Here is a 25,965-nt window from a genome sequence, read left to right as displayed (position 1 = left end):
CTCTCCCTCTGCCTGCTGCTCTCCCTGCTTGTGCTCTCTCTCTGTCAAACAAATAAATAAAATCTAAAAAAGGAAAATAAGAAAGAAAACTAACATCTGCCAGGTTTTCTGCTTGAGCCAGGCTCCAGGAAGAGTGAGGGCTACTAGAGTTCAAAGGCATTAAGGACTTCCTCCTCTGGATATCCTTAGCTCTTTCTTCCTTCCTCTCCTAAACCCTTTCTGTCTCATGTGCTTGTGGGGTGTGCCTCTCATCCGAATAGCCAGTATTTATTTGGCACTAATGGTATGCCATGTACTGTGCTCAGCACAGCCAGGAGGCACATTTATTCTTGCAACGACCTTGCTGTTTCTGTTTTTTGGAAGAGGAAGCTGAGTCTCAGCGCTGCTTCAGTAGGGGTCCAAAAATTGGATGAATTCCAAGAATTTGAATCCTGGTCTGTCAGACTCAAGAGTCTAAGCACTAGCTACTGGGCTAGAAATACCACCTCCCACCCTTTCACAGTTCGTGGGTTTTCTGGTAGTAGCTGTCCAGTGGTCTTCACGTCTGGTTTCCTGCTAGGGTCGGTCCATACAAGTGCAACCTCATAGGTTAAGATTAAAGAAGTTCCTCTAGATCCAGGATGACTAACTGTCCTTGTTGGCCTGGGACTGAGGGGGTTCCCCTGAAGGGAGATATTCAGTTTCAAAGCTAGGAAGGTCCTGGGCAAGTCAGGACATGTTGGCATTCCTGGACGAGTGCTTAGTGCTACATATGTGTTCTCAGTGGACACTCACCTTTATTGCTTTTCCTTTCCGCTTTCATCCATTTGACAACAAACAAAGGTTAGGGTTAGCCAGCACCTACTCTGTGCCAGTCCCAGGAGCTGGGGACACACCGCAGGCAGTAGATGGAGATACTGTGCAGAGAACCTAGCTTCAAAGGTTCACACACACAAAATCCACAGTCCCTGGGAAACACCAACCCTGCCTGCCTCTGGGGTGACTCCAGCAGTTTGCGCCCAACCTCCTGGGCAGGCAGCAGTTGCTTGGACTCTGGTGGGAGAAGTCTCCGGGGCCTGTTAGGTCCCTACATAGTGACATAGAGACATTTGGTGGTACATAGTGACATAGAGACATTTGGTGGTGGTGGTGGGGAGGGGGTCCCCGGGTGAAGCCTGCCAAGAAGAGGTCTTGATGATTGTAGGTGGAAAGGAAGAAAATGTGCCTTGGGCATTGATTTTGTGGGTGGTCCCAAGTATCCCTCACATTTTGCTGGATGAGGAAACTGAGGCGCTGTAACCCAAGTGAAGTGACTTGCTCAGGATCATACAAGAAGACATGGGCATTTGGAATTTAAACCACGGTCCCAGAGAAGCAAGGACTGTTGGGATTGGGCGGGCCAATTCCGGCACTTCCCTCCCTCCTTCCCGGCTTGGGTCCCCCACTTGTCTTGACAGCGGCCGGGCCTGTCACGGGGCTCTGTACAGTCCTCTCCACCCTCGCGGCTGCCAGCGTTCCGCCCCGTCCCTCCCAGCCCCTGAGGGAGGAGGGGAGAGCGGGAGCGAGGAGGGGGGTCGGAGAGGCCCGGCATTATAAAGGCGGCTGGAACAGCACTGCCCGCCAGACCCTGCCGCCCGGATCCCCTGCGCAGCCCGCCGCCCCACGTGACCGCACCGACCCCCCGCCCCAGCTCCGCCGCAGTGAGTTGGGGCGCGTCCCCATCCACCCCCAGCCCCTCGCTGAGCTGCGTGGTCTACTGAACCCGGGTGGGGTAGAGATCCCGTGAAGGCGGGCGCTGATATGGGGGGCGGGGGTACCAGGCCGAATCCCAATGGCAGGGATTTAGGACCGGGAGGAGCCGGGAGACCGGGAGCCCGAGGTTGGGCCGGCAGCCCCCTCTACTCCCCCCGGCGCGGGGCCTGGGAGACTGCGAGACACCCCCCAGGAATGCGCGTGCAGCCGTTTCCATAGTAACAGGCAAGCCGCGCCCGCCCTCTGCTGAAGGAAAGGGGGGGGGGCGCTGGTACCCGGGAGGTCCAAACTCATCACGCGGCGGGTGCACGGGGGGGACCGAAGATGTCCCCTCCCGTTCCCCCGTGTCCCAAATCCTCTGGGAACCAGAGCGCGAGTCGCATTGACTCCCTGAGCCTCAGTTTCCGCATCTGCCAAATGGAGGCAATATAATTGGTTCCAAGTTCCCTGAAGAGCTGTTTCGAGGGTAAGGATCCGGCCAGTCCCATTTCTGGTTGGACAACCGGGGAGTGGGTTTGGGCGGCCCTGATGACTCCAGCGACCCCACCCCAGGCCCGCTCGCCATGGCCCTCCTCGGAGCCCTCCTCCTAGCGTTTCTGGTAGGCGCTCATGCGGAGCTCCCAGGCTGCAAGATCCGCATCACCTCCAAGGCGCTCGAGCTGGGTAAGGCGCGGGGCCGGCTGAGGGCCGATGAGGGAGGGGTCGCCCCGGCAGTGGGCGCAGGACCTAAGGGTCTCGCTGCTACTTCAGTGAAGCAGGAGGGCCTGCGCTTTCTGGAACAAGAGCTGGAGACCATCACCATTCCGGACCTGCGGGGCCGGGAAGGCCAATTCTACTACAACATCTCGGAGTAAGTAGGAGACCTGGGGGGCGGGTCCTAGGGCCGGTGTGGGGGGGAAACGACAAAGTGGGTGGGGTAGGGGCGTGGTCACATCTAGGGGGCGGGACTCAAGAGACAGGATGGGGCGTAGAATATAAAGGCCAAGCCCTCCAACATAGGCGGGACCAAGAACCGCGAAGCAGAATCCTTGCAGGCTGAGGCGTGGCTAAAGAGCCCCGGAAAGGGGGAGTCAGGAAACTTGCCAGGGGATGAGAGTGGGGTCTAGGCCCCGAGGTGGAGCTAAAGGGAAAGGTACCAGGAAACAAGAGACAAGAACTTGCGACGGTGGGGATAGGAGAAATGGGATATGCAGCTCAGCTGACAGAGACCAAATCAAAGCATTCGGTTAAAAGAGCAGGTTAAGCAACTACAGGGTGTGAGAGGGAAGGGAGTGCAAGCAATCACTCTAAAGAAGGGGTGAAGCTCACTTTTAACACCTGGGTCAGGAGAAGCTCATCTCCGAGCTGTCCCAAGTCCAGGCCCAGCACTTGAGGGGAAGTGGGAGAATACCTTCCACCCACCTCAGCTTTCCCCAGGCCTGGACCGGGAGTGGAGGGAATGAGTTTCCTGTGGTTGGGTGGGACCCACTTCGTGGTCCTGAAACTAATCCCGAGGCTTCCTGAAGGGTGAAGGTCACAGAGCTGCAGCTGACATCCTCTGAGCTCCATTTCCAGCCAGAGCAAGAGCTGGTGCTACAGATCAGCAACGCGTCCTTGGGGCTGCGTTTCCGGAGGCAGCTTGTCTACTGGTTCTTGTGAGGACCTGGCACTGCTGGGGAGTGGAGGGTGGATCAGGAGGGCTGGGAGGCCGCGGGGCTGTGGGCAATCGTTTAGCCTTCCTGCATCTCAATTTCTTCATCTGGGCAATAGGGACAAGCAGACCCACTTCATAAGGGTTTGGTAGAATGTCTAGTGAACCGGGGAAGTGAAGCCTTATTAAGAAACATCATGACAGGGGCACCTGGGTGGCTCAGTGGGTTAGAGCTTCTGCTTTCAGCTCAGGTCATGATCCCAGGGTCATGGGATCCCCGCATTGGGCACCCCGCATTGGGCTCTCAGCTCAGCAGGGAGCCTGCTTCCTCCTCTCTCTCCACCTGCCTCTCTGCCTACTTGCAATCTCTGTCAAATACATAAATAAAATCTTAAAAGAAAAAAAAAAAAGAAGTATCATGGCGGGGTGCCTGGGTAGCTCAGTGGGCTGAGATTCTGCCTTGGGCTCAGGTCATGATCTCAGGGTCCTAGGATGGAGCCCCAAATCGGGCTCTCTGCTCAGTAGGGAGCCTGCTTCCTCCTCTTTCTCTGTCTGCCTCTCTGCCTACTTGTGATCTCTTTGTCAAATAAATATATAAAATTTTTTAAAGAAAAGTATCATGAGGTATGGGTTGAGTAGGGGCAGGCGAAGACACCGTCATGCAGGACATTGAGTGCCCCACCCCTCCTTGCAGGTATGATGGGGGCTACATCAATGCCTCTGCCGAGGGTGTGTCCATCCGCACTGCTCTGCAGCTCTCCCGGGATGCCACTGGCCGCATCAAAGTGTCCAATGTCTCCTGCCAGGCCTCGGTCTCCAGAATGCACGCAGCCTTCGGGGGAACCTTCAAGTAAGCCCGATCTCCAACCCAGGGCACCCCCCTTTGAGCCTTACTGCCTAGTACGATGCAAAGTGCACAGACTTGGGAGCCAGGTCAACAGGGTCCAACTCTCAGCATCCTCATTTCCCTGCTGTGTGACCTTGGTCGAGGCACTGAAGCTCTGTGCCTCAATTTCCTCATTGGTGAGATGAGGATGATAATAGGAACTATTTTATAATTTTATGTTCTGAAGACTGTTTGTTAATATATGTACAAATGTTTAGAACAGTGCCTGGCATGTTAGTGGCTAGCTTCCTAGAGAAGAGTAATTGTGAGGATCAGTATGTGCAGCTGGACATGAACTCAGTAATTTGTAGCCCTCACTACTACTGATAAAAACAAGAGCATAATTTCAGGTTTGGGGCTGAGAAGGGGACTTAGTGATTGTTCTCAAAGAGAGTGGGAAAGAAAAGGTGGTGGATTTATCATCTGGTGTTGGTATACTGCCAAGTTTTTATTTATTAAATAACGTATATGCAAGTACTTGAGGATTCATAAAGGAACTCAGAGCCTAGCTGAAGGGACAAAATATTTGTTATTGGGGCTTTGAGGGAGGAACTGAGTCCTCCCTGGGTTCAGAAGAGGGTAAGTTGGGAAGACTGCCTGGAAGAGGAAGCATCTGAGCCTATACAGGGGGACATACAGGACAGGAACGCTGAGGGTGGAAGGGAAGGTATGAGTAAGCATCTGGAAGTGGGGGTGCTTACAGCAGGTTTGAAGAACTGGGGGTAAATTCAGGGGGCTCGTGGGGGGCAGGGGTTAGGTCTTGAGAATAAGGCTAGAGAGGGGATTTGGAAACCCTCCATTAAAGAGGTGGTAATACAGTAAAGCTGAGCCACCTCCTCCCCATCTCTCAGGCTAGTGATTTCTCCTGGACCTGGATTGGGGTAGGGCAGAGTCTGGGCTCATGTGGTCTCTCCCCTCCTTGCAGGAAGGTGTATGAGTTCCTCTCCACATTCATCATCTCGGGGATGCGCTTTCTCCTGAACCAGCAGGTACAGCAGTAGTGTGTGTGTGGGGTGCCCTCCTCTCTTTGGAAGGCCCTGACTCTAGACCCCACCTCGCAGATCTGCCCTGTGCTTTACCACGCAGGGACGGTGCTCCTCAATTCACTCCTGGACACTGTGCCTGGTGAGTTGGTGCTGGCCGGCTGGGAAGCTCCGGGCCATGCCTGGGACTGGACTGGGGGTGAGGAGGGGGCCAGGTGTGCAGCTGCCAGGCAGGGCCTCAGAATAGTCCCCTGCCAGGCCCTGGCCTCAAATAGGGCCTCTGCTGCTGACTGGCCACATGGCCCTAGGTAAGTACTCACCTCTCTCTGGGCCCTGGTGTCTTCGCTTGGCTGCCGATGCCTCCTTGTGGGGGTTGTTGGAACTAGTAACTAAGCGATGACTGTCTAGGTCCTCGATATGGACTTGCTGATCACTGGGAGCTTGTCTGTATTCATCCCTTGCACTTAACAGGTGTTCAACTAACACGAATTCCCTTTTCCTGCCATGACCTCTGCCTGCTGTGGGGTAGAGATCATCACGCCCCACACACAGGGCATGCAGAACAACGAGGGGAAAGAATCCCTTGCCGTCTTGTTCAGTGATCTCACGGAGCCCTTGCCATAGGGGTGGCGATGGCAGGAGTGGTCACTAATATTGCTGAGCACTGACTGCTTCCCACGTAAAACCGATTTGATCCCCACAACAACCCTACGAGGGAGGATTTCTAATCACCGTGTTGTGGATGAGAAATAGGCCCAGAAGGGTGAATGCAGCTTGAGTGACTGTGCCCCTTCCCACAGTTCGCAGCTCTGTGGATGAGCTGGTTGGCATCGACTACTCCCTCTTGAAGGACCCCGTCGCTTCCGACAGCAACCTGGACATGGACTTCCGGGTAAGCTGCCTGGCTGCTGTGGTGTCTCTGACCTAACCAGACCTCCTCCTCGTTCCCGGCATTGCTCATTTTGTCCTCTGAAGGCACAGCTCTGGGCCACTCCACTGCTGAGTGGACCTCCATGGCCTGCAGAATTCGGTTCAACCCCTGGGTCTGGCTTCTGAGCCTGGTTAACCTTGTCTGGCTCCACCTTTCTGACTTCACCCTGTTTCTCTGCACTCATTCTTTCCCAAATATGCCCCTGGCTTCCTGCCTCAGGGCCTTTGCTCGGGTGCTGCCCTTTCCCACCTCCCCTGAAGCAGTTGGACATAACAGCTCTATGCACATAATCTATGTAAATGTCAACAGCAGCTTTTCTCACTCCTGCTCTGTATCTTTCAAGACCCACTCACAAGCCACCTCCTCCCCAAGTCCCTCTCCTGGGTGTCCCTTCTCTGGCCTAATGGGAGTGCTCCCTTGCAGAACTCCAGCTGCCCTCCTCTGAATGACTTTTTAGGAGTTGTGCTGACAACGAGGGCACCTGGTGGGGTGTTGGTAGAGCATGCGACTCTGAATCTTGGGGTTGTGAGTTCAAGCCCCATGTTGGGAGGAGAGATTAGTTAAATAAATACAACTTAAAAGAAGAAGTTGTGCTAATAAGACCCCTAAAGATAGCAACTGGGTCCAACCCTCACGGGGCCTGGCACCGGGCGTGGGAAAATCTGGGTGCTGGGCCAGGCTGACCCCGATCCCCCAACTGTAGGGGGCCTTCTTTCCTCTGGCTGAGGGGAGCTGGAGCCTGCCCAACCGGGCGGTAGAGCCCCAGCTGCAGGAGGAGGAGCGGATGGTGTACGTGGCCTTCTCGGAGTTCTTCTTTGATTCTGCCATGGAAAGTTACTTCCGGGCGGAAGCCCTGAAGCTGTCCCTGGTGGGGGACAAGGTATGTCGGGGTCTGTCTGCCGGATGGCCAAGAGGGGACCTGTCCGAAACTCCCGATAACCCTGCCTCATCTTCTTCCCCTCTCCAGGTGCCCCACGATCTGGACATGCTGCTGAGAGCCACCTACTTTGGGAGCATTGTCCTACTGGTGAGTGTTGGCGGGAGGTAGGGACGTGGCCAGGGTGGGCGGCCACACCACCTGCACACCAGCGAGGGGACGCGCGAGCTGTACAGGCAGAGGCCCCCACAGCCACTGAGCAGTAGACAGAAGGCCCGACGTCTCGCCTGTGGCTAAGTTCTCTTGTTTGTCAAGGTCGATTTCAGGTCTGTGAAGGGCCCTTGCTACTTCTTCATGAAGCTAGGAGGAGCACAGGCTGAGAACCCAAGCTCTCTAAGCGTAGGGACTCTAACAATGACCAATGTATTCTTTTTTTAAGTTAATTTTTTTTAATAATCTCTATGCCCATCGTGGGGCTCGAGCTCATTACCCTCACGATTAAGCGTTCCATGCTCTACTGACTGAGCCAGCCAGACGCCCCTGATGTGTTCTTCTTTTGCCTTATGATTGCCCCTTGTTTCATGGGAAGAGGGTTGGGAGGTCACAGTGATCTAATGATCTCAGTGATCGTTAGAGGGCTTGCCCTTAATCTCTTCTACACTATACAGCCTCCAAGGGCTGTCACTGAGGATTAACCGAATTAATTCACGTAAAGAAATTAGAGCAGCCCCTGGTGCAGGTTAACTGCTCAGGAAACACTAGCTGCTATCCTCGCTGCTGTCATCCTCATCGTCACCATCTGCCTGATGGCCAAGTGGGGGGGAGGGTCACGGACTCCCTGGCCAGGCTGCCCTGGTCTGCATCCCACGGTCTGCACCTGGATAACTCCAGAACCTTGGACAAGTTACTTAACTTCTCCGTGCCTTGGTTTCCCCATCTCCAAGGTGAGCATGATAATGCCTGCCTCACATGGTTATGATGAGGTCTGAATGAGCTAACACAGGCAAAATATTGGTCAGTGCCTACACGGGCAAGAGCACAGCAGTGCAGAGCAAATGATACGGCAGAGGGTGGGGATATCTGATGCAAACACTGTCCCGGAGGAGTCTGGCTGGATATAGATCCCCACTAGCAAGAACTCAGGAAAGCATTAGAAGGAGACATTCCATCCCTCACGTGAGCAAAGGCACAGAGGCTGGGTACAGTTCTGAAGGGTCTGGGAAGCCACACCAGTCCTCGTTATTTGCGGGTCTGGGCTCCCAGCAGGCAGAGCCAGAGCCACCCCATGTTCCCTCCTGGAGCTCATCAGGGAGCAGATCTGGGACCACCCCCCCCCCCCCCCCCCCCCCCCAACTCTGTCCCCAGAGCCCAGCGGTGATCGACTCCCCGCTGAAGCTGGAGCTGCGCGTCCTGGCCCCACCTCGCTGCACCATCAAGCCCTCGGGGAGCACGGTCTCCGTCACTGCCAGTGTCACCATAGCCCTGGTCCCGCCTGACCAGCCCGAGGTCCAGCTGTCCAGCATGATCATGGTGCGGACACTAGAGCGGGGGTACTGAGGGTCGGGATGAGCATGCTGCGGACCCCGTGGGTCAGTAACCCTTCCCCAACCCCCTTGCCTGTAGGACGCCCGTCTCAGCGCCAAGATGGCACTCCGGGGGAAGGCGCTGCGCACCCAGCTGGACCTGCGCCGGTAAGCACCAGTCAAGGTCTCGGGCAAGCGCTTCACCTCACTGAGCCTGAGTGCCTTCAGGATAGTCGCGCCTGTTCAACAACAGATCTATAGCTACTGGGGAGCTAGGGTCTTTGTTCATGTGTAACAGATGCATTTTAATCAGGTGGAACTTCTCTAGATTATCTTATGACCCAGAGGCAGGCAGAGCAGATCTTCTGAGAGGAATGAACCAGCCCAGGTTAAGTGACGTGCCCACAGTCCCAGAGTCGCACAGCAAAGAGCCTAACCACAGGGGTTCAGACAGAAACAGCTTTTCTAATCTTAAGAATCACTTCACCTTCATTTTCTTCAGGACTAAATGGAGGGAAAAAATAGCACCTACTATGTGAGCCACAGGCAGCCAGGGGCTACTACACAGCGGGGGCAAATGTGCCACGGTCTGCAGAAAGGTCTATTGGACAGCACTGTCCCAGAGGTTAAATGAGATATTGCAGGGTCGTGGTTAAGAGTTTAGATTCTAGGGGCACCTGGGTGGCTCAGTGGGTTAAAGCCTCTGCCTTCAGCTCAGGTCATGATCCCAGGGTCCTGGGATCGAGTCCTGCATCGGGCTCTCTGCTCAGCAGGGAGCCTGCTTCCTCCTGCCCTTTGCCTGCCTCTCTGCCTGCTTGTGATCTCTCTCTGTCAAATAAATAAATAAAATCTAAAAAAAAAAAAAATCTTACTACTTAACTTCTGTAACATGCTTATTAGTACTAGGAGGAAGTAAATTCTGTAAGTTTCATTAAATAAACACAAACCATACACGCCAGGCGGTCAGGCCAAGTCTGGTATACAGGAAGTGGTCAATGAATTACGAGTAGCAAACTTGAAGAAAAGGAACCGAAAGTGGGAGAAAGGACTCCCCCACCCAGGGATGCACATCTGGCGAGTGGCAGAAACCCCAGACAGATGTGAAGATGGGAACATCTGAGGCTGAGACAGAGGGGCATCTGGTGGCCTGAAGAAGGGGAACTTCTGGGCCTTGTGCTTACTGGACACTTGTTTCTCTCCTGTAGGTTCCGAATCTATTCGAACCAGTCCGCCCTGGAGTCACTGGCAGTGAGTTGCGGGTGGGGGGGGTGCCGAGGCCGGGTCAGGGCTGGGCAATGGAGGCCCGTCGGCTTCCTACTGCTCGCCCTGACGTCCCGCCCTCTCCCTCCCAGCTGATCCCGCTGCAAGCCCCTTTGAAGACCATGCTGCAGATTGGGGTGATGCCCATGCTCAACGGTAGGGCTGGGGGTCGGAGGGCAGGAGAGGGAAAAGAGAGGGGAGCTGGTGGATCCCGGCTGAGCCAACTGCTCCCACCCACAGAGCGGATGTGGCGGGGCGTGCAGATCCCACTACCCGAGGGCATCAACTTCGTGCGTGAGGTAGTGACGAATCATGCGGTGAGTGGGGGTTGATGGAGGAGGGCAGAGCCTCCCCGCCCCGATTCACCACCAACCTAACTAACTGGGCACCTGACCCCAGCTCCTCCCTCATTGACGGCCCCTCCCATTTTAATCTTCTCCAGCCCTCTGCACTGCTGTGCCCTCACCTTCTAAGCCTCTTCCCGGATTCCACCCCTAATATCTACTTATCTTGACCGTCTGAGCTAAGAGGTCACCTCCTCCAGGAAGCCCTCCTTGACCTCCACTGACTGTGTTCCTGCAGCCTCTCTTTTATACCCCTCACAGGGAGCTAGAAGACCTTCTTTGCTGCTCCTCCTGTCCCACTAAACAGAACCCCTCAAGGCTAAGAACTCTGTCTCTATCTTGAAATTTTGGCCTCTGTGATGGAATGAACAGACTCCCCTCTCTGCCCCACTGCACAGGGCTTCCTCACCATCGGGGCTGACCTCCACTTTGCCAAAGGGCTGCGAGAGGTGATTGAGAAGAACCGGCCTGCCGACACCCGGGACCCCTAGACATCCAGTGGCCCTCCGCCCTCCACAGCGGCTGCCTGAGTCCTCAAGCCCACCCTGGAAGGGGCTTTTGGGACTCCAGACACCTGTCATCCCCTCCTCTAGGACCTCCCACCCCCAGCCTATAGTGTCCTAACCCCCAGTGCCACAAAGACAGGGCTTTAAGCTGTACCCAATTTAATTCCATAATCAGTCATTCCATTGATTACAGTCTGTCCACCCTCCCCATGGTCCACCCTCCCCATGGGCCATGCTGAGCTCTGCTGTGTTCCAGTGCATGAAGGGAAGGGGCCAGGCCCCACCCCAGTCAGGAATAAAGTGCTAACTCCCCCAGGCTGTCTTCTGAGGCACTGGGGCCTGGTCTGGGAGGCGGAGGGCTGTGGAGAGGGCAGTGGTGGTGGGGTAGGTTGGTTCTGGAGGCCGGGATCTGCCCCACAGGGGCATTTTGCACAAAAGAGGGCCTCCCTCCTAGCAGGAGAGGCAGGAAAGGGGCTGGATCAGAAGGGGGACTTGTCTCTGTCAGTATGGCTGCATCAGGCAGAACGGGGACTGGTCTCTGTCAGTACGGCTGCATCGGGCAGAAGGGGGACTGGTCTCCATCAGTACGGCTGCTTATTCAGGAAGCGGGAGAACATGGTGAGGGCAGCCTGGGGCTTGTCGGTGGGGACCATGTGCCCAGCGCCCTAGAAGCAAAGCTCTGTGAGATCACCTTCCTGTGTCACCCCTGCCCCTCGGTACCTCCTCCATCCTACTGGATCCCTCCAGCCAGTGACCTTCCTCTTCTCTCACTCCCTCCAGAAAACTTGCTCTTATGGGCCCAGACGGTAACCCAGTGTATCAGGCAGCTGGGAGGAGAGAATGGGTGGGTCCTGCCCCATCCCCTCCAGCCAAGCCAACCCTCGTCAGGCCCAGGCTCTACCTTGATGGTGAGAAAGGCGATGTGGGAGAACTCCTTCACGAAGCCAGCAATCTGCTCTCCACTGTCCCCATAGTCCACTAACCAGGGCCGGCGCTGGACCTCCATCTGCCGCACCAGGAAAGACTTAGCAGCCTGCTGCTGCCCCACCATCTCTGTTCACAGCTGCCAGCAAGACCTCAGGGGCCCGGAACTCCCCAGAGTTTGCCCTGTCTGCCTGTGCAGAGGCCAGCTGCCAGGCACAACTGCCCCATCCGTCCCCGGAGCCGGGATCTTTGCGCCTTACCTTCTGGTTGAGGGAATCCACGAACCACTCGTCCCCCATGAAATTGCAAGCCATGTCCACATCTCCGTTGTATAGCAGGATCCGGTATTTCTGGAGCCGGACAAGAGAGGGAACGGGGGCTCTGACGTGAGCGCAGGGCCCAGCCCTTCCCTGTTCAAGCCCTACCCCTTCAGGGAATTCAGGGGGCCCAGCTAAGTAGCATGAAGCAGGAAATACTCAGGTATTCTGTTTTCTACATGTCCAGTGCTCTACTAAATGCTTCACCTATGAAGGTGGATACTGTTATTAACGCCATTTTACAGGTGAGGAAACCTAATCTCAAGATATGAGAAACGTGCCCTGGGTCATACGGCTAGTAAAGGAAACTACACACAGTCCATATGACACTAGAGCTCCTGCTCTAAGCACTGTGGGTACAGAATCTGGTCCTGACTGGCTGTCAGGGTCTCCTAGATGACCTTGGACAAGGCTCTTTCCCACCCTGGACCTCCATTTGCCTGTCCGTAACACGTAACACGTACTCCTGCTCTTCTCCACCTAAAGTCTCCTCGGCCGATGCAGAACCCCCAGCCTCCTACCACAGAGCAGCATGGGGTGGGGGACAAAGCCATGTTCAAATCATGACCCTGTATCACTGGGCTTCATTTCTTAGAGTTTCAGCTTCTGGTGTCCAGAGCAGTACTCTCAAGGGGGCCCTGAGGTTGCTGGTGGCCCCCACCGCGCAGCTCCCACTCACCTGCGTGGTGAGTAGCTTCAAGTACTGGTCCTGCACACTTTGGTAGAGACGGCGGTACTGTATGTTCACCAGGAAGCTGCGGGAGCACGTGGGCAGGCCCCACGGAGACCAGGTAAAGGGGAACAAAGAGTCACATGGCAGACCTCCCCGTCCTGTCCCCTCCCAGCTCAAAGCTCCAGCCCAGGGGGCAGAACTGGGATTCAGTCCTCTCCTTGTGTCACGCCTCTAGGACTTAGTTGGATGAGAGGCTGGAACGCCGAGGTCCTCAACTCACCCCCGTTGGGAAACGTAGATGGAAACATTTAGTGACGGGTCCACGATTGGAATTTAGCACCAAGGGGCCCACGGGTGTGAGAACCACAGAGCATTAACGGCAGGAGGGCAGGGGTGCTGGCCAATCAGAATGGACTTGAGTGGCCCCCGCCATGCCGGGCGTCACCATGTTACTCAACACGGGTCACAGGAGATCTGTGCAACTGGGGACTGTAGCGGAGCGGGGATGGGGGACAGGGTCTACTGACTCACTACTGGGGAAGCAAACTAACATTCTACCAATGAACTGGTGAAACATCCATCAGCTGAAGGGTTAGACTTCCTGTACAACTAACCCACCGCCACACCCTGAAGGCCACCCCTGAGAGACTCTGGCCAAGGGGTTCCTGGGAACCCGTCTGATACCCACAGGCCCCGAGAGCCTGCCACCCCCAGACCACGGCTGGCCGCAGCGCCTCACTTGCACATGTCCCAGCGGGGCAGCTGCTCAGGGATGTGGAGGGCCTTGCGCACATAAGGGTTGTTGAGGTAGGTAGAGGCGGCCGTGGTGTTGGTGCAGGGCGGGTCCATGCGCACCCTGTCCCCGGAGCGCAGCAGCAGAGCCTGGGAGACCAGACCAAAGGTCAGGGTCTTTGCCGCCCTGGCCCACCCCCACCAGAAGCAGCCCAGATGCTTGCACACCTGATGCCGTGTCTGCTTGAGTGGCAGGCGAGTGAAGATGTTGCCGAAGTCGTGGAGCACGACAGCATCCTTCTCGAACCTGCAAGTGAAGTGGAGGATGGGTGCCTCCGTCTCCAGGCGGGGCTAGGGCCCCCCAGGGCACACCGCAGGGCCTACCTTAAATGGCCGGGCACACCCCCAGCACAGGGGGCATAGAGGTTGTAAATGTTGAGGCCCGAGTTGCCCACGATGCGGGACACTTCCTGTAGCTGCAATGACATGCCGAGCCACCCCCGTTTCACAAAGCCCTGGCCTCCCCAGGATCTCACCAACACGTCCCAAGATTCATCACTCTCCTGCTTCGCCTCTTGTTGTTACCCTTCCCCCACTTTTTTTTACAGGTAGGGGAACTGAGGCTCAGTGGAAGGCATCTGCCAGCCCAGGGTCTAAACCCTGGTGGCACTGCTTCCTAGCACTGTGACTTCAGGCGAGTTCACCTGAACACTTTAACATTCTTTTTTTTTTTTTACACTTTAACGTTCTTGACATCACTTTCCTCTTCTAGAACATGTGGAAAATACGATGTCCCTTAAAAGGGAAACTTGAATATCAAATAATCTGCGTTGACCTATGTCAGCCCAGTGCATGGAACACTGTAGGTGTGAGAGACCCTTTCCCTCACAGGGATTCTAGGATTTGCCGAGAAAGTCACAGGAAGTAGTGACAGGAACACATCCCTAGATGTGTCCCAGAAAACACCAAATTGCTGTAGAAGGCAGGACAGGAATGCCATAGGGGACAGGGTCAGGGAGTCCCCAAGGAAGGGATGTGGTCCTCTTCTCTGGGCTGGGGGTGTCAGGGGTGACAGAGGTTGGGGGAAGAACCTCACATTAGTCACGCATTCTGGGTCGGTGTTGTCGTAGAAATTACACTTGTTTTGAGAGCAGCAGTGCGTCTGGAGGGAAGACCAGAGCCTGTAGAAGAGGCACAAAAGCATTCAGGCCTAAGGGGGGCCTCCCACGTTCTCCCTCCAACCTCCCACCACCTGCCTCCCAAGGGACAAGGATATGGATCACAGGGGATGGTATGGAAGTTCTCCACCTAGCTGCTCTGGGGCCATCCTGCCGGCGGCCCTCCTCAATCCCTTCCCGCACTGAACACTTCTAGCAACCCCAGCCCCCCACCCCCCGACCTGGTCATAAACTGGGGTAGGGCTCGGGGGTATCATGTGCCTGGAGAGCAGATCTGAGATCTCATGACCTGCCCCACCCCGGAGATTGCCCAACCGTCCCCTCCCATACCTGTTCCCCAGAAGGCCATGGTAGTAGGCGAAATAGACCAAGGAGTTGTCATTCTGCTCATAGGAGGAGAGTCCATTGCCCACAGCCAACCCCTGTGAAACAGCCAGGGCATCCAGGTCATCTTGAGGGAGAGGAGGAGCCTCCCTGGGCTACACCCAGACCTCCAGCAATGTGGACACTGAAATCCAAGCTGGTTTGTGGGGAGGCCACTCAAAGTAAAGAACAGATCTGGCTGGCTGACAGGTGAGCTTCCGTCCTGGGAGGCACGTGAGCAGGGGCAGGCCAGCCAGGGGCAGGCGCATTACAAAGGAGACCACGTTGGACAGGGAAGATGGCCTGCCTGACCTCGCTCACCGAAAGGCCACGACCATAAGCTGCCTCACTCCCATCCCGCAGCGGCCCTACCTGCAAGTTCATGCTGGGATCCTGCATGACCAACACCGCCAGGGTCGGGATGTAAATGCCAGCATAGCTCTCTCCGGTCAGGAAAAGCTCATTGTCCTTGTACTCCGGGAAGAGGCGGAAGAAATCCTTCAGGGCCTCAAAATTGCTCTGGGCGACCTAGGGAAAGCAGGATGGAGGGAACCGAAAGCTTCTGGTATTGGAGCTAGAAAGGACTTCAGAGATCATGACACCCACCACCCACTCTGAGCAGGAGGAAGTGGCTTCGCCAAGACCATACACAGCCTGCGAAAGAGCCAAAAACAGACTCCAGCGCCATGTTCTTCTCTCCGGCTCAGGCTACCCTTAGAGAACTGGGGAAGCTGGGGCACAGGGCAGGCACTGGACTCACCTCGGTGTCGTTGGTGGCATAAGTCTTGTCATCAGAGTAGGAGAAGCCCACCCCAGCTGGGGACTCAAGGTACAACACATTGGCAATCTACATGGCAGGAGGAAACCAACTGAAGAAGGCTCCCCAACCCATCCGAGTGCCCGGACACCCCCACGGGACCCCCGGCTCCAGCTATACCAGGTTCCAAGAGTAGGGGTTGTACTCCAGCGTGGCACCATCTGGCTGCACCTGAAGAGGAGAAACAGAACTGAGTGCCAAGGGCCACTGTGCTGGGCACTCCACACTCGGGCAAAACCCCTGCGAGGTATCGAAAGTCAGGTCAATGGTACAGACCAGGGAACCCAGGCTCAGGAGAAGGGCACACTGGGAACACCTCCAAGTCCTGCTCTCCCTCCTCCCCAGCCCCTTCCTTTGGGGGCTGTCCCCTTCCTGGTTGTAGGGGGGAGACCGTGGCTTTCCACTCACCAGGAAGGGGCCGTGCTCTGTGAGGAAGCCATCTAGGGAGCTGCAGCCAGGCCCTCCGTTGAGCCAAAGCACCAGAGGGCTGCTCTTGGGATCCTTCTGCGATTCCACAAACCTGGGAGGGGAGGTAGAGCAGGGTGAGTGCCCCTCTACCAGGCTCCCCGGGAGGTCTTCAGACCCTCCCCCAGCTCGTGCCCCGTCCCCTCCCCGCCCCGGAGGGAGGGCGGCAGACCAGTAGTGGAGGTGCTTGGAGCCGGAGCCACGGAGGTAGCCGGAGTACTGGCGGAAAGCCGGCTGCTTGGCCAACCCAGGCAGGCACTGGATCTCATCCACGTCTGGCGCTGCCTGGCCTGGGGGCGCCCAGGGCAGGAGCAGCAGCAGCAGCCAAGGAGGCGACAGCGCGGCTCCGATCATCTGCAGCAGGAAGCAGGGCCGTCTGTTTCCGCGCTCCCTCGCTCCTCCGCGCTTCCGCGGGGCGGCCCCGCGGAAGAGCTGGCGGCGCGCGACCAGAGAAGTTCCCGGCCAGGCTCCAGCGCCCACCCGCCCGGGCCGCGGGTCCCCTCCGGCCTCCCCGGACACCCTCACCTCTGCTCCCCCGCGTCCTCGCTCTCCTGGAGGGGCCCGGTCGCGGGAGGTCATGTGGAGTCGAAGTCACGTGGGTGCCGGCGTCACGTGACAGTCAGCCAGCCCGGGCCTCGCTGGTCCCCCGGGACTGGCGGCTCGCAGGCGGCGGCTTGCGTGCGGTCAGAGTCCGCAGTCCTCCCAGGTCGTGTCGCGCGCGCCAGCCATCAGATGACCCAGATGTGGGCGGCCAGGATCCCTCGGCCTCCCGGTGGGCCCCTGTCCAAGCGGGATGGCTGAGCAAGCGGCGCTAGGACCCCAGGGCAGAGCCTCGGGAAGGGCAGTCGGGGGGATGGGACGGTTACCTTACTTGGTGCCCCCGCGGTCACCCTCTGAGCACGCCTCCCAAAATAGCCCCCGGCGCCCGCTGGCCTGTCTCGTGGCCGGGAGATGGCTGCTGTCTCCGACCCCGTGGACTTGGGAGCGGCCTGGAGATCCGCGCGTCCCGAGCCCTGTCCCACCCGCTTCCACCAGGTGCACGGTGCCAACATCCGCGTGGACCTCTCCGGGACGCGGGCCACACGCGTGGAGAGTTTCGCTCACGGCGTATGCTTCAGTCGCGAGCCGCTGGCCCCGGGCCAGGTATTCCTGGTCGAGATCGAGGAGAAAGAGCTGGGCTGGTGCGGGCACCTGCGCCTCGGCCTGACCGCGCTAGACCCCGCCACTCTGGCCTCCGTGCCCGAGTTTTCGCTGCCCGACCTAGTCAGCCTCGGCCACACCTGGGTCTTCGCCATTACGCGCCATCACAACCGCGTGCCCCGGGAGGACCGCCCGGAGGCAGAGGCATTGGCCCCCAGCCGCCCCCCGGCCCTCCTGGTGGAACCGTATCTGTGCATCGAGCAGTTTCGCATTCCCCGCGACCGCCTCGTGGGTCGCAGCCGGCCCGGGCTCTACAGCCACCTCTTGGATCAGCTGTATGAGCTGAACGTGCTGCCACCGACCGCGCGCCGCAGCCGTCTGGGCGTTCTTTTCTGCCCACGCCCGGACGGCACTGCCGACATGCACATCATCATCAACGGCGAGGACATGGGCCCTAGCGCCCGGGGGCTGCCAGCCGCCCAGCCTCTCTACGCAGTGGTGGACGTGTTTGCCTCCACCAAGAGCGTGCGCCTGGTCCAGCTCGAGTATGGCTGTAGGTATCCCACCCCCTGAGCAGCGACCCCTCCTGGCCCAGTGTGGGAACAGGAATTTGCTAGAATTCTCACTCCAGCTAGCAAGACTTCCGTTTGTCCAGCCTTAGTGTAGAAGTTAAGGCATCAGACTTGAAATTCTGCTTTTGCTTGGGATCTTGAACAAGTCACTGCCTGGCTCTGGGCCTCTGTTTCGCCATCTCAGCTGTGATCTATTAGGTTGCTTGCTTTGCCAGTGTTTTCTATATTAACCTAGGGCTGTATTAACCTAAACTCACACCTGGGCTGCCTTGGAAGCTGTGTGCTCTCTTATTAGACAAATGCTCCTGGATTTGGGCATACCGGTTGAAAGGCATCATAGGCTCCAGATTGTTCCTGCGATCTGGTCCTTTATAGCCTTCTTAAGCCCCCCCCCCCCACTTTTTAAGATTTATGTATTTGTTTGACAGACAGATCACAGATAGGCAAAGAGTGGGGGGAAAGCAGGTTTCCTGCTGAGCAGGGAGCCAGATGCAGGGCTTGATCCCAGGACCCTGGGATCATGACCTGAGCCGAAGGCAGAGGCTTTAACCCACCCAGGCGCCCCTAGCCTTCTTAAGCCCTTTATTTATACCTCTGATCATTTTATGAATTCAGTGAACTAGAACCCACTCTTGTGTCAGACCTGTGCTGGAATGTTGGGTGTGCACAGGTGAGTCAGGCACACTGCCTGTGCCCCCCAGCAACTGCTAAGAGGGGTTCCAATAGAAACAGGGCTGCAGCATTGTGGAGGTTTTGAAAGAGGTGCTATGTCAACCACATGAACAGCCTGTGATGCAGGCTGGACCTAGAAAGCAGAAGGGACTTGCCCAAGTTAATGACAAAAGGAGAACCAGGACCTAGGTCTTCTGGGTCTCAGGCTCAGATGCCCCTCTGACAGTTTGCCTCTGACAGCCTTCTTTCCACAGTGCCGTCCCTGCAGACTCTCTGCCGCCTGGTCATCCAAAGGAGCGTGGTGCACCGGTTGGCCATTGATGGGCTCCACCTGCCAAAAGGACTTAAGGATTTCTGCAAGTACGAGTAAAGGCCTGCAGCGGCCCTAGAACTGGGCCACGAGCATGTCCTGGCCCCGGAGCCGGCCAGGCCTGGAAATAAACACAGCTGATGCTGACACCCATCACTGGACGGTCTCCTTGCCCTGGAAGCCCATTAGCAGCACTTGTAGAAACGTTGAGAGTCAGCAGGTCAGAGCAAGACAGGGCATTTTATTTAGTTATTTTTAAGATTTTATTTGAGAGAGAGCACATGATCAGGGGCAGAAGGAGAGGGAGAAGCAGCCTCCCCTGCTGAGCCAACGTGGGGCTCCAATCCCAGGACCCTGGGATCATGACCTGAGCCGAAGGCAGATGTTTCACTGACTGAGCCACCCAGGCGCCCCTAGACAGCATTATAGACATCACCTAGACCAGCATTCCTAGTCGGGCTGCTCATTAGGGTTATCTGGGATACATTGGAGAGCTGATGCCCCAAACCCCATCTCCAGAGATTCCCGTTCTGATTGTTGGAGGATTAGGCCTAGACGTTGTTCTTTTGTAAAAGCTCCCCAGAGATTCTAATGTACAGCCAGGATTGAGGAGCATTCCCCTAGAATAGAGGTCTTGACTTTGGCATATAGTATAAACACTTGAGGGACTAATACTAACTGGGTCTGACCCAGGGGTTCGGATTTAATTGGTCTGGGACAAGGCTGGGCATCAGGATTTCTGAGCGCTCCCCAAAGAATTTAATGTCCATCCCAGTTTGACACCCTGGACCAGCGATTTCATTCTGCAGATGGGAAACCGAAGCCTAAAGACAGGAATGTATTCTGAAGTCACACAGCAAATGAGTGAGGGCAGAGCACTCCTTCTCATACTGCAGAGCACAAAGCACTCGCTTCTTTATTGGTATCTCTGATCATTTGCTTCCATGACAGATAATCTCATTTAATGCTCACGACTTCTGGTGAGGAAGTGAGTATCATTACTTCCATTTTACAGAGGAGAATATCAAAGAACAAAATTATCCAAGTGACTTGCCCAAGGTAGAAGTAAGAACCTAGAATGTCCTGTTCCTGGTCCAGCACTCTTTTAACCCCATGCTATTGTCATATACAGGTTCTAGAACGAACAGGTCAGTGCTATGAGGTGGGTTCCAGGTGTAAAGGGGAGGGACTATGAGGTGACATTCTAGAATGGTGGAAGGGGTAGGACAGGAGGCAGAGGACTGTTCCCTCACAAACGGGGGCTTTGCGGCCGCCATGTCCTATTTCATGTCTCCACAAACTCATCAAGGTCTTCCGCCTTCCAGTCAAGGTGAGAGAGGGGCTCCCGGAACTGGAGGGGGCATCACAACTTTCCCTGAGAACTTGTTTTCCTGGCTCTGGGGAGGTGGGGGTTCTGCTGGACGTTTCTGGGCTGGCCCTGGAATCAGTTCTCTGAAGAAAGCCATTCTGAAAGGTCTTGCCAGTAGCTACCTGCTCACTCATTCAATCAACAAACACTTCTCCATTACCTACTCAGTGTTGGAGACCGGGGGTGCGGATATGAGTAAAACACCTAGTTCCCAACCACTAGACAGCCCTGTTGGGCTGGTCTTAATCACTCCTGTTTCCAGTACTCTGCTTCTGTGCCCTGCCCCTCAGGGCCTCCCGAAAGACACCGAGAGTAACATTCCATCTCGTTCCTGTCTCTACAGGTGGGGCTACTTCTCCAGGCTCATCCCTTGGCCTCTATAGTCCTATAGAGCCAGTGGTGGTGGCCTCTGGTGGACTAGGCCCAGTGAGCCAGAAAGCTGAGCAGGTGGCTCCTGTTGCCCAGGCCTGGGGCCCAGCCCTGGCAGTGCCGGAAGCCAGGGGCTGCCCTGGGGGGGCTGGCTGGGAGACACTGCAGCGGAAGGATTATGGCCGATACAACCACAGATTCCCCCTCGCAAGGCAGCCGGAGAGCTTGGGCTGGGAGGATGGCTGCTCCAGAAGCAGAGCTCCCCGCCTGGGTGGCCCCAGCAGGCCTGGGCCCCTGCTGCTGTGTGGGCTGTCACCAGGGGTTCTACCGATGCCCTCTGAGGCAGGGGGGAAGGAGGCCGGCTCCCAGCCTGATATCTGCATCCTTACCCTGGCCATGATGATCGCAGGCATCCCCACCGTGCCTGTCCCAGGGCTTCGGGAAGAGGACCTGATCCGGGCGGCTCAAGCTTTCATGATGGCCCATCCGGAGCCAGAGGGGGCCGCGGAGGGGGCGCGGTGGGAGCAGGCCCGTGCCCACACAGCCTCTGGGCAAATGCCCCTCATGAGATCCAGGAGAGGCCAGCCTCCTGGCTCCTGCTTGTAGCTGGATGAAATAGCACCAGACGCACAGGGCAGCTTCTCTGTATGGTTTTTGGGCAGACAGAATTGGGAGTGCCTGTGAGACGGATGGGGATAGGGTGGTGGTATGAACCACTCTTGTCAATACAAGTCTTTCATCAGGGCCCAGACCCAGGAACTTTCTCCAGATGCCAGTAAGTCAGGAGACAGGACTTCTCAGAGTAGTAACAATGAAAATCACCTGAGGTAGGGGGCCCCCCCCCCCGCTTGGAGTGGAGGCCTCTTTTGTCTTGTTTCAGGATTTGATCAAGACTGTGATACAAAGTCCTAGGCAACGTGAATTTTCCTCTTGCCTGACATTTCCCAGCCAGCTGAGGGCAAGTGATGGGACGAGTGTCAAGGAAGGAAGATCAACACTTGAGCGCCCACTGGTCATGGGCCCATTACAGGCAGGCTCTCCTTTAATCTCATCAGTGCTGGGAGGATATCCATTTTTACAGATGAACAGATCGAGCCTTTTGAGGGGGGACTTGCCTGATGTCCCAGAGCTAGTAAAAGGTACAACTAGGCCTCAAAAATCAGGCATTGAAAGAACTGGGATTTGCACGTAGTGGCAGACTCCAAAGTCTATTCTTTCCATGATATTTGCTCTGCTGTCTTCTAGAAGATACAAAATGAGACGAGGGCTGGAATAGGCAAATGTGACTTTAATGACCCCCCTGTGGGGGCCAGGGAACAAAGGCTGGGATCCACCTCCTCTCCTCTGTGGGTCAGGTGAGTCATCTAATGACTGGGGAAGCTGTTACCAAGCCCCCGCACCTGATCTCCACCCAGTATCTTATCCTAGAGCAGGGCCACCTGTTTCTAAGGCCCTTGAGCTAAGAATGGTTTTTAATCATTTGAAAAGGCTGCCAAACAAAACCAAACCAAGAATATACAACAGAGACCATGGCCAGCAAAGTCTAAAATATTTACTGCCAGGCCCTTTACAGAAAGGGTTTGCTGACTCCTGTCTTAGGAACTAGACACATTTTAGGTTAACAGGCCACGGTAGAATAGAAGACCCTTTTCTTTTCCTGGAAGGAAGGCCCACGGAAGTAGAATAGTGTGTGTGTGTGTTGTGCATGTAGGGGTGGATGTGAGCGGGTATGTGTGCATGAGCATCTCTGGGCATGGAAGGTAATCAGAGTTGGACCTGCTCATAAGGGCCGATCCAGCTGTCGGCCAGCTCCCGCAGGGTGCTGTACCTCCGTTCAAACTCCTCCTGGCTGCAGTGCTGCAAGAGCTGACCCACCTCCTCGGTGAGGAGAGCCACAGCCAAGTGCTTATCCAGCGTCTCACTCCACTTGCTGCCCAGAATGTTGTCGAGACTGGCAGCACAGCCTGCTGTCCACTGGGCGGGCAGCATGTCGGGCTGAAGCACCTGGTGGCGAGCACTGAGCATGGCCAGGATGTGGCGGCAGGGCAGGTGGAAGGCCTGGTGAAAGTAGCAGCTGCAGCCGGCAGGGGGCTGGGGCTGCACCCGATGGGTGTCCTCCAGGATCTGGATGTTCACCTTCTCCGAGCCGGAACTGACGAGGTGCACAGATTTCTGGACCACAGCAAGCTCCCCCAGACAGAGCTGGGCGGCCGGCCCCGTGCAGATGGCATTGAGGGAGTGCTGGATGCGGGCTTCTACCAGCCGCTCCACTTTGGGGCTTTCCGGGCTGACGTCTAAGGGGGCCTGACTTTTCTGGGGAGTCAGGCCCAGGCTGAAGCTTGCCTCGTCTCCTGCATTCTGCTGCATGTACCGGAGCAGAGAGGCCATGCCTTGTTCCACACAGGGGGTGGTGCCGAAGAGCTGGCTGAGGATGCGGGTGGTGACCTCCAGGCCCTGGAAGTAGCGGCTGCTCTCAGCTCGGCTTCGCCAGCGGTGCGCCAGCCAGATCCGGTCATTGAGCAGCCAGTGGGAGTGGAGCTCCGGCAGCCGGGCTGGAGGGATGCAGCTGCTCAGGAGTGTATACAGCTTCCTCAGGTTGCCAGCGGTGGCCGAGCACATTGTGCTCTGCAGGGCACTGAGGAGCACCCTCTCCACAGGCTGTTCGAGGGACAGCTGATAGAACTTGCCCTGGAGGAACTTACAGATGTGAAAGGCTGAGAGCAGGACCTCAGCTGCGGGGAACTCCATAGCAAGGGTGGGTAGTGGGAGGAAGTGCGGATCCACCAGGATGGTACAGACTCTCTCCCATGCTGGGTTAAACTTCTTGAACACCTGGAACATCTGGGCCAGGCCTTCAGCATCCTCCTTGGCTGGAATGGCGAAGTAGACTGCCCGGGCCAGATGACCCTCCAGCTGCACCCGAGGTCCATCTACCAGGAAGGTATATAGCACCTTGCCCGTTGGGTTATAGGTCCGGTGGATAAATAAGATCTCAGGGAAATGGGCAAAGACCCCTTGCATAAAGCAGCTCTGGTAGTTGAGGGTATCTAACTGAGCAGTCTTGCTAACCTGATACAGCAGCATAGGTGGGTTTGGGTCCTCAATCAGGAACTCATTCAGCATTGTCAGGGCCATGGGGGAGAGGGGAGACGTCTAGATGCCAAGGTCAAAAGACTGCTGTCCAGGACTCTCAAGGTCTCAAGCTCCAAGCAAGCTGAAGCGTGAGGCTGGGATGTAGTTCCCCGATCTTGTTCCAAAGATGCGCCTATGGAGAGGAACAGAATCTTAAGGAGACAGTAGGGGCTTAGCGCCTCAGTTATTCATCCAGATAATATTGCTTACTGTGGATCAGCACTGTTCTGGGGGAGATGCATGATAAACATGTAAACAGATAAAGATATAACAGGCAATGAAGGATGCAGAGAGCACAAAACTGGATAACAGGTAGACAGTAAGATGGGAGAGGGAGAGAAATGTAGCTAAGGCGGGAAGGGAAGGTGTCTCTTGGTGGGGAGAGAGGACGACATTGTAGCTGAGACCTAACTGATAAGCTGGGCATGGAAAGATTGGAAAGATTCAGTTCTCAGAGATTTAAGTGGGTGTGAGGGGTGGAGGTGCATATGGCCTCCCCACCCCCCTAGATATCTTTTTAAATATTTGTTTAGCACTTTATATTTACAGATTACCGCTTGGCATCCATTCTTCCATTTGGTCCTAGTATATATATGAGAACCTAATTGCGCCCCAAATTGTATGATTCTAGGCAAGTCAGTGACTCTTCCTGAGCCTCAAGCCCTTGAACCACGCACAGGAGCTATCACATGTGCTTGGCTTCTCCTGCCTCTCCATAAACCCCTCTATTAACTGCAGTACTGTGTTTAAAAGCTTCGTCTATTTGGCCCCAAACCCGGTTACTATCCCCATTTTACAGATGAGAAATTGAGGTTCAAAGAGGTTAAGTGACTTTCCCACCATTACTCCATAAGTAGCTGGAAGCTGAGTCTTTGGTTCGGGATCCTCACTGTTTTCGAGTACCTGAGGTCCAAACACCCGAGTGGGGACGCGGCCTCTGACCTCTCACCTCTAACCCGGGTGGGAGGATGTAGGTATCAGACGTTCCCATTCGGAGTCCGGCCGGAGCCAGAAGAGAAGTCAACCTCCCACCCCTTTGGGAGCCGTGTCACGGCTGACCACCATCATCAATCGCCTCACACCTCCACCCTTCAGAATCACTCACCCACTGCCTGCCTCCGTCGCCATTTCTCCCTATTTGACCCTGCCTCTGACTCTGACTGACCTCTAGGCTCACCAACCGCGGCACCAGCTTCGCCGTGACTTGGGCCAATGGCCTGAAGAGTTCGCGTTCGGTTTGGGGGGATTAGACCAATCGTAGCCCGGCGATTTGTGGGCGGGTGCTGTTCCTAGGGTTACGAGGGGCTCGGCTGGCGGTAACCAATGAAAGCCCGAGGACACTAGCATCCACGCGAGCCTGAGCCCTGAGGCTGGACTCCGAAGCCCCGCGTCTGTAGGGGGGGCGGGGAGGGGGCAGGGAGGGAGGGAAGAAGACTCTGGAAGGCTGTGTTACTATGGAAACTCCTCCGAGGCCGAAAATGAAAAAGGAAAATAAATAGCAGTGCTTTATGGATTTTTCTTTCTTTTATGGTCAAATTCCAACCTCCTCCCGAGGGGTTGGGGGTGGGAAAGGGTGGCTATGGGCTTGTACTGTCTCCGGCCTGATGGGGAAACTGGGGCCCAGGTCTCAGATTCTGACTTCTCCACCAGGGGTCAGGGGCCCAGCCATAACTGTTGAGGAAATCCAGATCTCCTTATGAGAGATGAACCTTGTGTTGACTAGCCCCACCCCCTCCAGTGTTTTACAGAAGAAACAGATCCAGAATGGTCCTGTGACTTGAGGTCATGGCAGACCAGTGCAGGAGCCAAGACTGACTGCCACCTTTGACCTCGGTTCCCCTGAAGATGACATCTGGGAAAGCCGGATAGCTCCCAGGTTTTAAGTGATTAAAACTATTAACTAGCAACAACAGAAGCCCATACTGGGGCTTAGAACTGGAAGGAAAATGCTCTGTTTATATAAATCTAGAGGGTATATTGGGATTAGAACTGACCAACACTTAACTTTACAGATGAGAAGCCCGGGGTTAAAGAAATCAGAAACTTGCCCACAGTCCCCCAGCAAATATAGGCAGTGGAATCTGGGTTTAGGTTTCCCCCTGCCCCACATCTATTTGACTTCCTCGTAGAATTCTAGGCAGCCTGAAATCCGTGTTGAAGCCTTGATTGGTAGGAAGAGGATTAAGTTGGTGGTGGACTGCTAAGTCTTTGAATTTAAGGCATCACGTGCTTTGCACTCTACAACCTCCATTACATTCCTT

General features: G+C 55.9%; 5 protein-coding genes across 8 annotated transcripts; 3 read left to right on the top strand and 2 right to left on the bottom strand.

Moving 5' to 3' along the window:
* The first annotated feature begins 1,454 nt into the window (after window positions 1–1,454).
* PLTP (phospholipid transfer protein) lies at window positions 1,455–10,986 on the top strand. The gene is made up of 16 exons (XM_059407108.1): window positions 1,455–1,679; window positions 2,284–2,394; window positions 2,482–2,581; window positions 3,237–3,365; window positions 4,056–4,211; window positions 5,173–5,236; window positions 5,309–5,372; window positions 6,031–6,122; window positions 6,865–7,041; window positions 7,129–7,188; window positions 8,404–8,568; window positions 8,662–8,729; window positions 9,767–9,809; window positions 9,914–9,977; window positions 10,062–10,138; window positions 10,564–10,986. Exons 2-16 carry the CDS (start codon window positions 2,295–2,297, stop codon window positions 10,654–10,656), a joined length of 1,452 nt encoding a protein of 483 aa, XP_059263091.1. The 5' UTR covers window positions 1,455–1,679; window positions 2,284–2,294; the 3' UTR covers window positions 10,657–10,986.
* Window positions 10,814–16,758, bottom strand: CTSA (cathepsin A). The gene is made up of 15 exons (XM_059407107.1): window positions 16,666–16,758; window positions 16,313–16,494; window positions 16,084–16,195; window positions 15,796–15,846; window positions 15,619–15,705; window positions 15,231–15,386; window positions 14,826–14,917; window positions 14,414–14,498; window positions 13,702–13,793; window positions 13,546–13,624; window positions 13,325–13,467; window positions 12,592–12,667; window positions 11,856–11,945; window positions 11,573–11,677; window positions 10,814–11,336 (listed from the first exon to the last, which is right to left on the bottom strand). The coding sequence occupies exons 1-15, from the start codon at window positions 16,717–16,719 to the stop codon at window positions 11,253–11,255; spliced, it is 1,488 nt and encodes a 495-aa protein (XP_059263090.1). The 5' UTR covers window positions 16,720–16,758; the 3' UTR covers window positions 10,814–11,252.
* Window positions 16,759–17,089: 331 nt separating this feature from the next.
* On the top strand, window positions 17,090–18,984 carry NEURL2 (neuralized E3 ubiquitin protein ligase 2). Of its 2 annotated transcripts, none has more exons than XM_059407120.1 (2): window positions 17,090–17,833; window positions 18,779–18,984. In XM_059407120.1, the coding sequence occupies exons 1-2, from the start codon at window positions 17,092–17,094 to the stop codon at window positions 18,892–18,894; spliced, it is 858 nt and encodes a 285-aa protein (XP_059263103.1). In that variant the 5' UTR covers window positions 17,090–17,091; the 3' UTR covers window positions 18,895–18,984. The 2 variants fall into 2 exon arrangements, with proteins under 2 accessions (XP_059263103.1, XP_059263101.1); XM_059407118.1 differs by having other exon boundaries at window positions 18,765–18,984.
* A 121-nt stretch (window positions 18,985–19,105) lies between these two features.
* SPATA25 (spermatogenesis associated 25) lies at window positions 19,106–21,694 on the top strand. Its single transcript, XM_059407121.1, has 2 exons — window positions 19,106–20,164; window positions 20,547–21,694. Exons 1-2 carry the CDS (start codon window positions 20,044–20,046, stop codon window positions 21,176–21,178), a joined length of 753 nt encoding a protein of 250 aa, XP_059263104.1. The 5' UTR covers window positions 19,106–20,043; the 3' UTR covers window positions 21,179–21,694.
* A 410-nt stretch (window positions 21,695–22,104) lies between these two features.
* On the bottom strand, window positions 22,105–25,065 carry ZSWIM1 (zinc finger SWIM-type containing 1). 3 transcript variants are annotated; one of them, XM_059407109.1, is made up of 2 exons: window positions 24,810–25,065; window positions 22,105–23,837 (listed from the first exon to the last, which is right to left on the bottom strand). In XM_059407109.1, exon 2 carries the CDS (start codon window positions 23,705–23,707, stop codon window positions 22,337–22,339), a length of 1,371 nt encoding a protein of 456 aa, XP_059263092.1. In that variant the 5' UTR covers window positions 23,708–23,837; window positions 24,810–25,065; the 3' UTR covers window positions 22,105–22,336. The 3 variants fall into 3 exon arrangements, with proteins under 3 accessions (XP_059263092.1, XP_059263094.1, XP_059263093.1); XM_059407111.1 differs by lacking the exon at window positions 24,810–25,065 and adding an exon at window positions 24,608–24,802; XM_059407110.1 differs by lacking the exon at window positions 24,810–25,065 and adding an exon at window positions 24,545–24,620.
* Between the last annotated feature and the right edge of the window lie 900 nt (window positions 25,066–25,965).

The sequence above is a fragment of the Mustela nigripes genome, chromosome 7 (genome assembly GCF_022355385.1).
Source record: "Mustela nigripes isolate SB6536 chromosome 7, MUSNIG.SB6536, whole genome shotgun sequence".
NCBI classification, from domain to species: Eukaryota; Metazoa; Chordata; class Mammalia; order Carnivora; family Mustelidae; genus Mustela; species Mustela nigripes.
This window is presented reverse-complemented; position numbering and strand designations above follow the sequence as displayed.

Coding starts and splice junctions, on each gene's coding strand:
- CTSA (XM_059407107.1), bottom strand. CDS start 16,719: ATGACCTCCCGCGACCGGGCCCCTCCAGGAGAGCGAGGACGCGGGGGA. Junction 15,847..16,083: donor CAGAGCACGGCCCCTTCCTG/GTGAGTGGAAAG, acceptor TCTCCTCTTCAG/GTGCAGCCAGATGGTGCCAC. Junction 14,499..14,825: donor CATGGCCTTCTGGGGAACAG/GTATGGGAGGGG, acceptor CCTCTTCTACAG/GCTCTGGTCTTCCCTCCAGA.
- SPATA25 (XM_059407121.1), top strand. CDS start 20,044: ATGGTGGAAGGGGTAGGACAGGAGGCAGAGGACTGTTCCCTCACAAAC. Junction 20,165..20,546: donor TCTTCCGCCTTCCAGTCAAG/GTGAGAGAGGGG, acceptor CTGTCTCTACAG/GTGGGGCTACTTCTCCAGGC.
- ZSWIM1 (XM_059407109.1), bottom strand. CDS start 23,707: ATGGCCCTGACAATGCTGAATGAGTTCCTGATTGAGGACCCAAACCCA.
- PLTP (XM_059407108.1), top strand. CDS start 2,295: ATGGCCCTCCTCGGAGCCCTCCTCCTAGCGTTTCTGGTAGGCGCTCAT. Junction 2,582..3,236: donor TTCTACTACAACATCTCGGA/GTAAGTAGGAGA, acceptor GGCTTCCTGAAG/GGTGAAGGTCACAGAGCTGC. Junction 8,569..8,661: donor AGCTGTCCAGCATGATCATG/GTGCGGACACTA, acceptor CCTTGCCTGTAG/GACGCCCGTCTCAGCGCCAA.
- NEURL2 (XM_059407118.1), top strand. CDS start 17,092: ATGGCTGCTGTCTCCGACCCCGTGGACTTGGGAGCGGCCTGGAGATCC. Junction 17,834..18,764: donor GGTCCAGCTCGAGTATGGCT/GTAGGTATCCCA, acceptor TGCCTCTGACAG/CCTTCTTTCCACAGTGCCGT.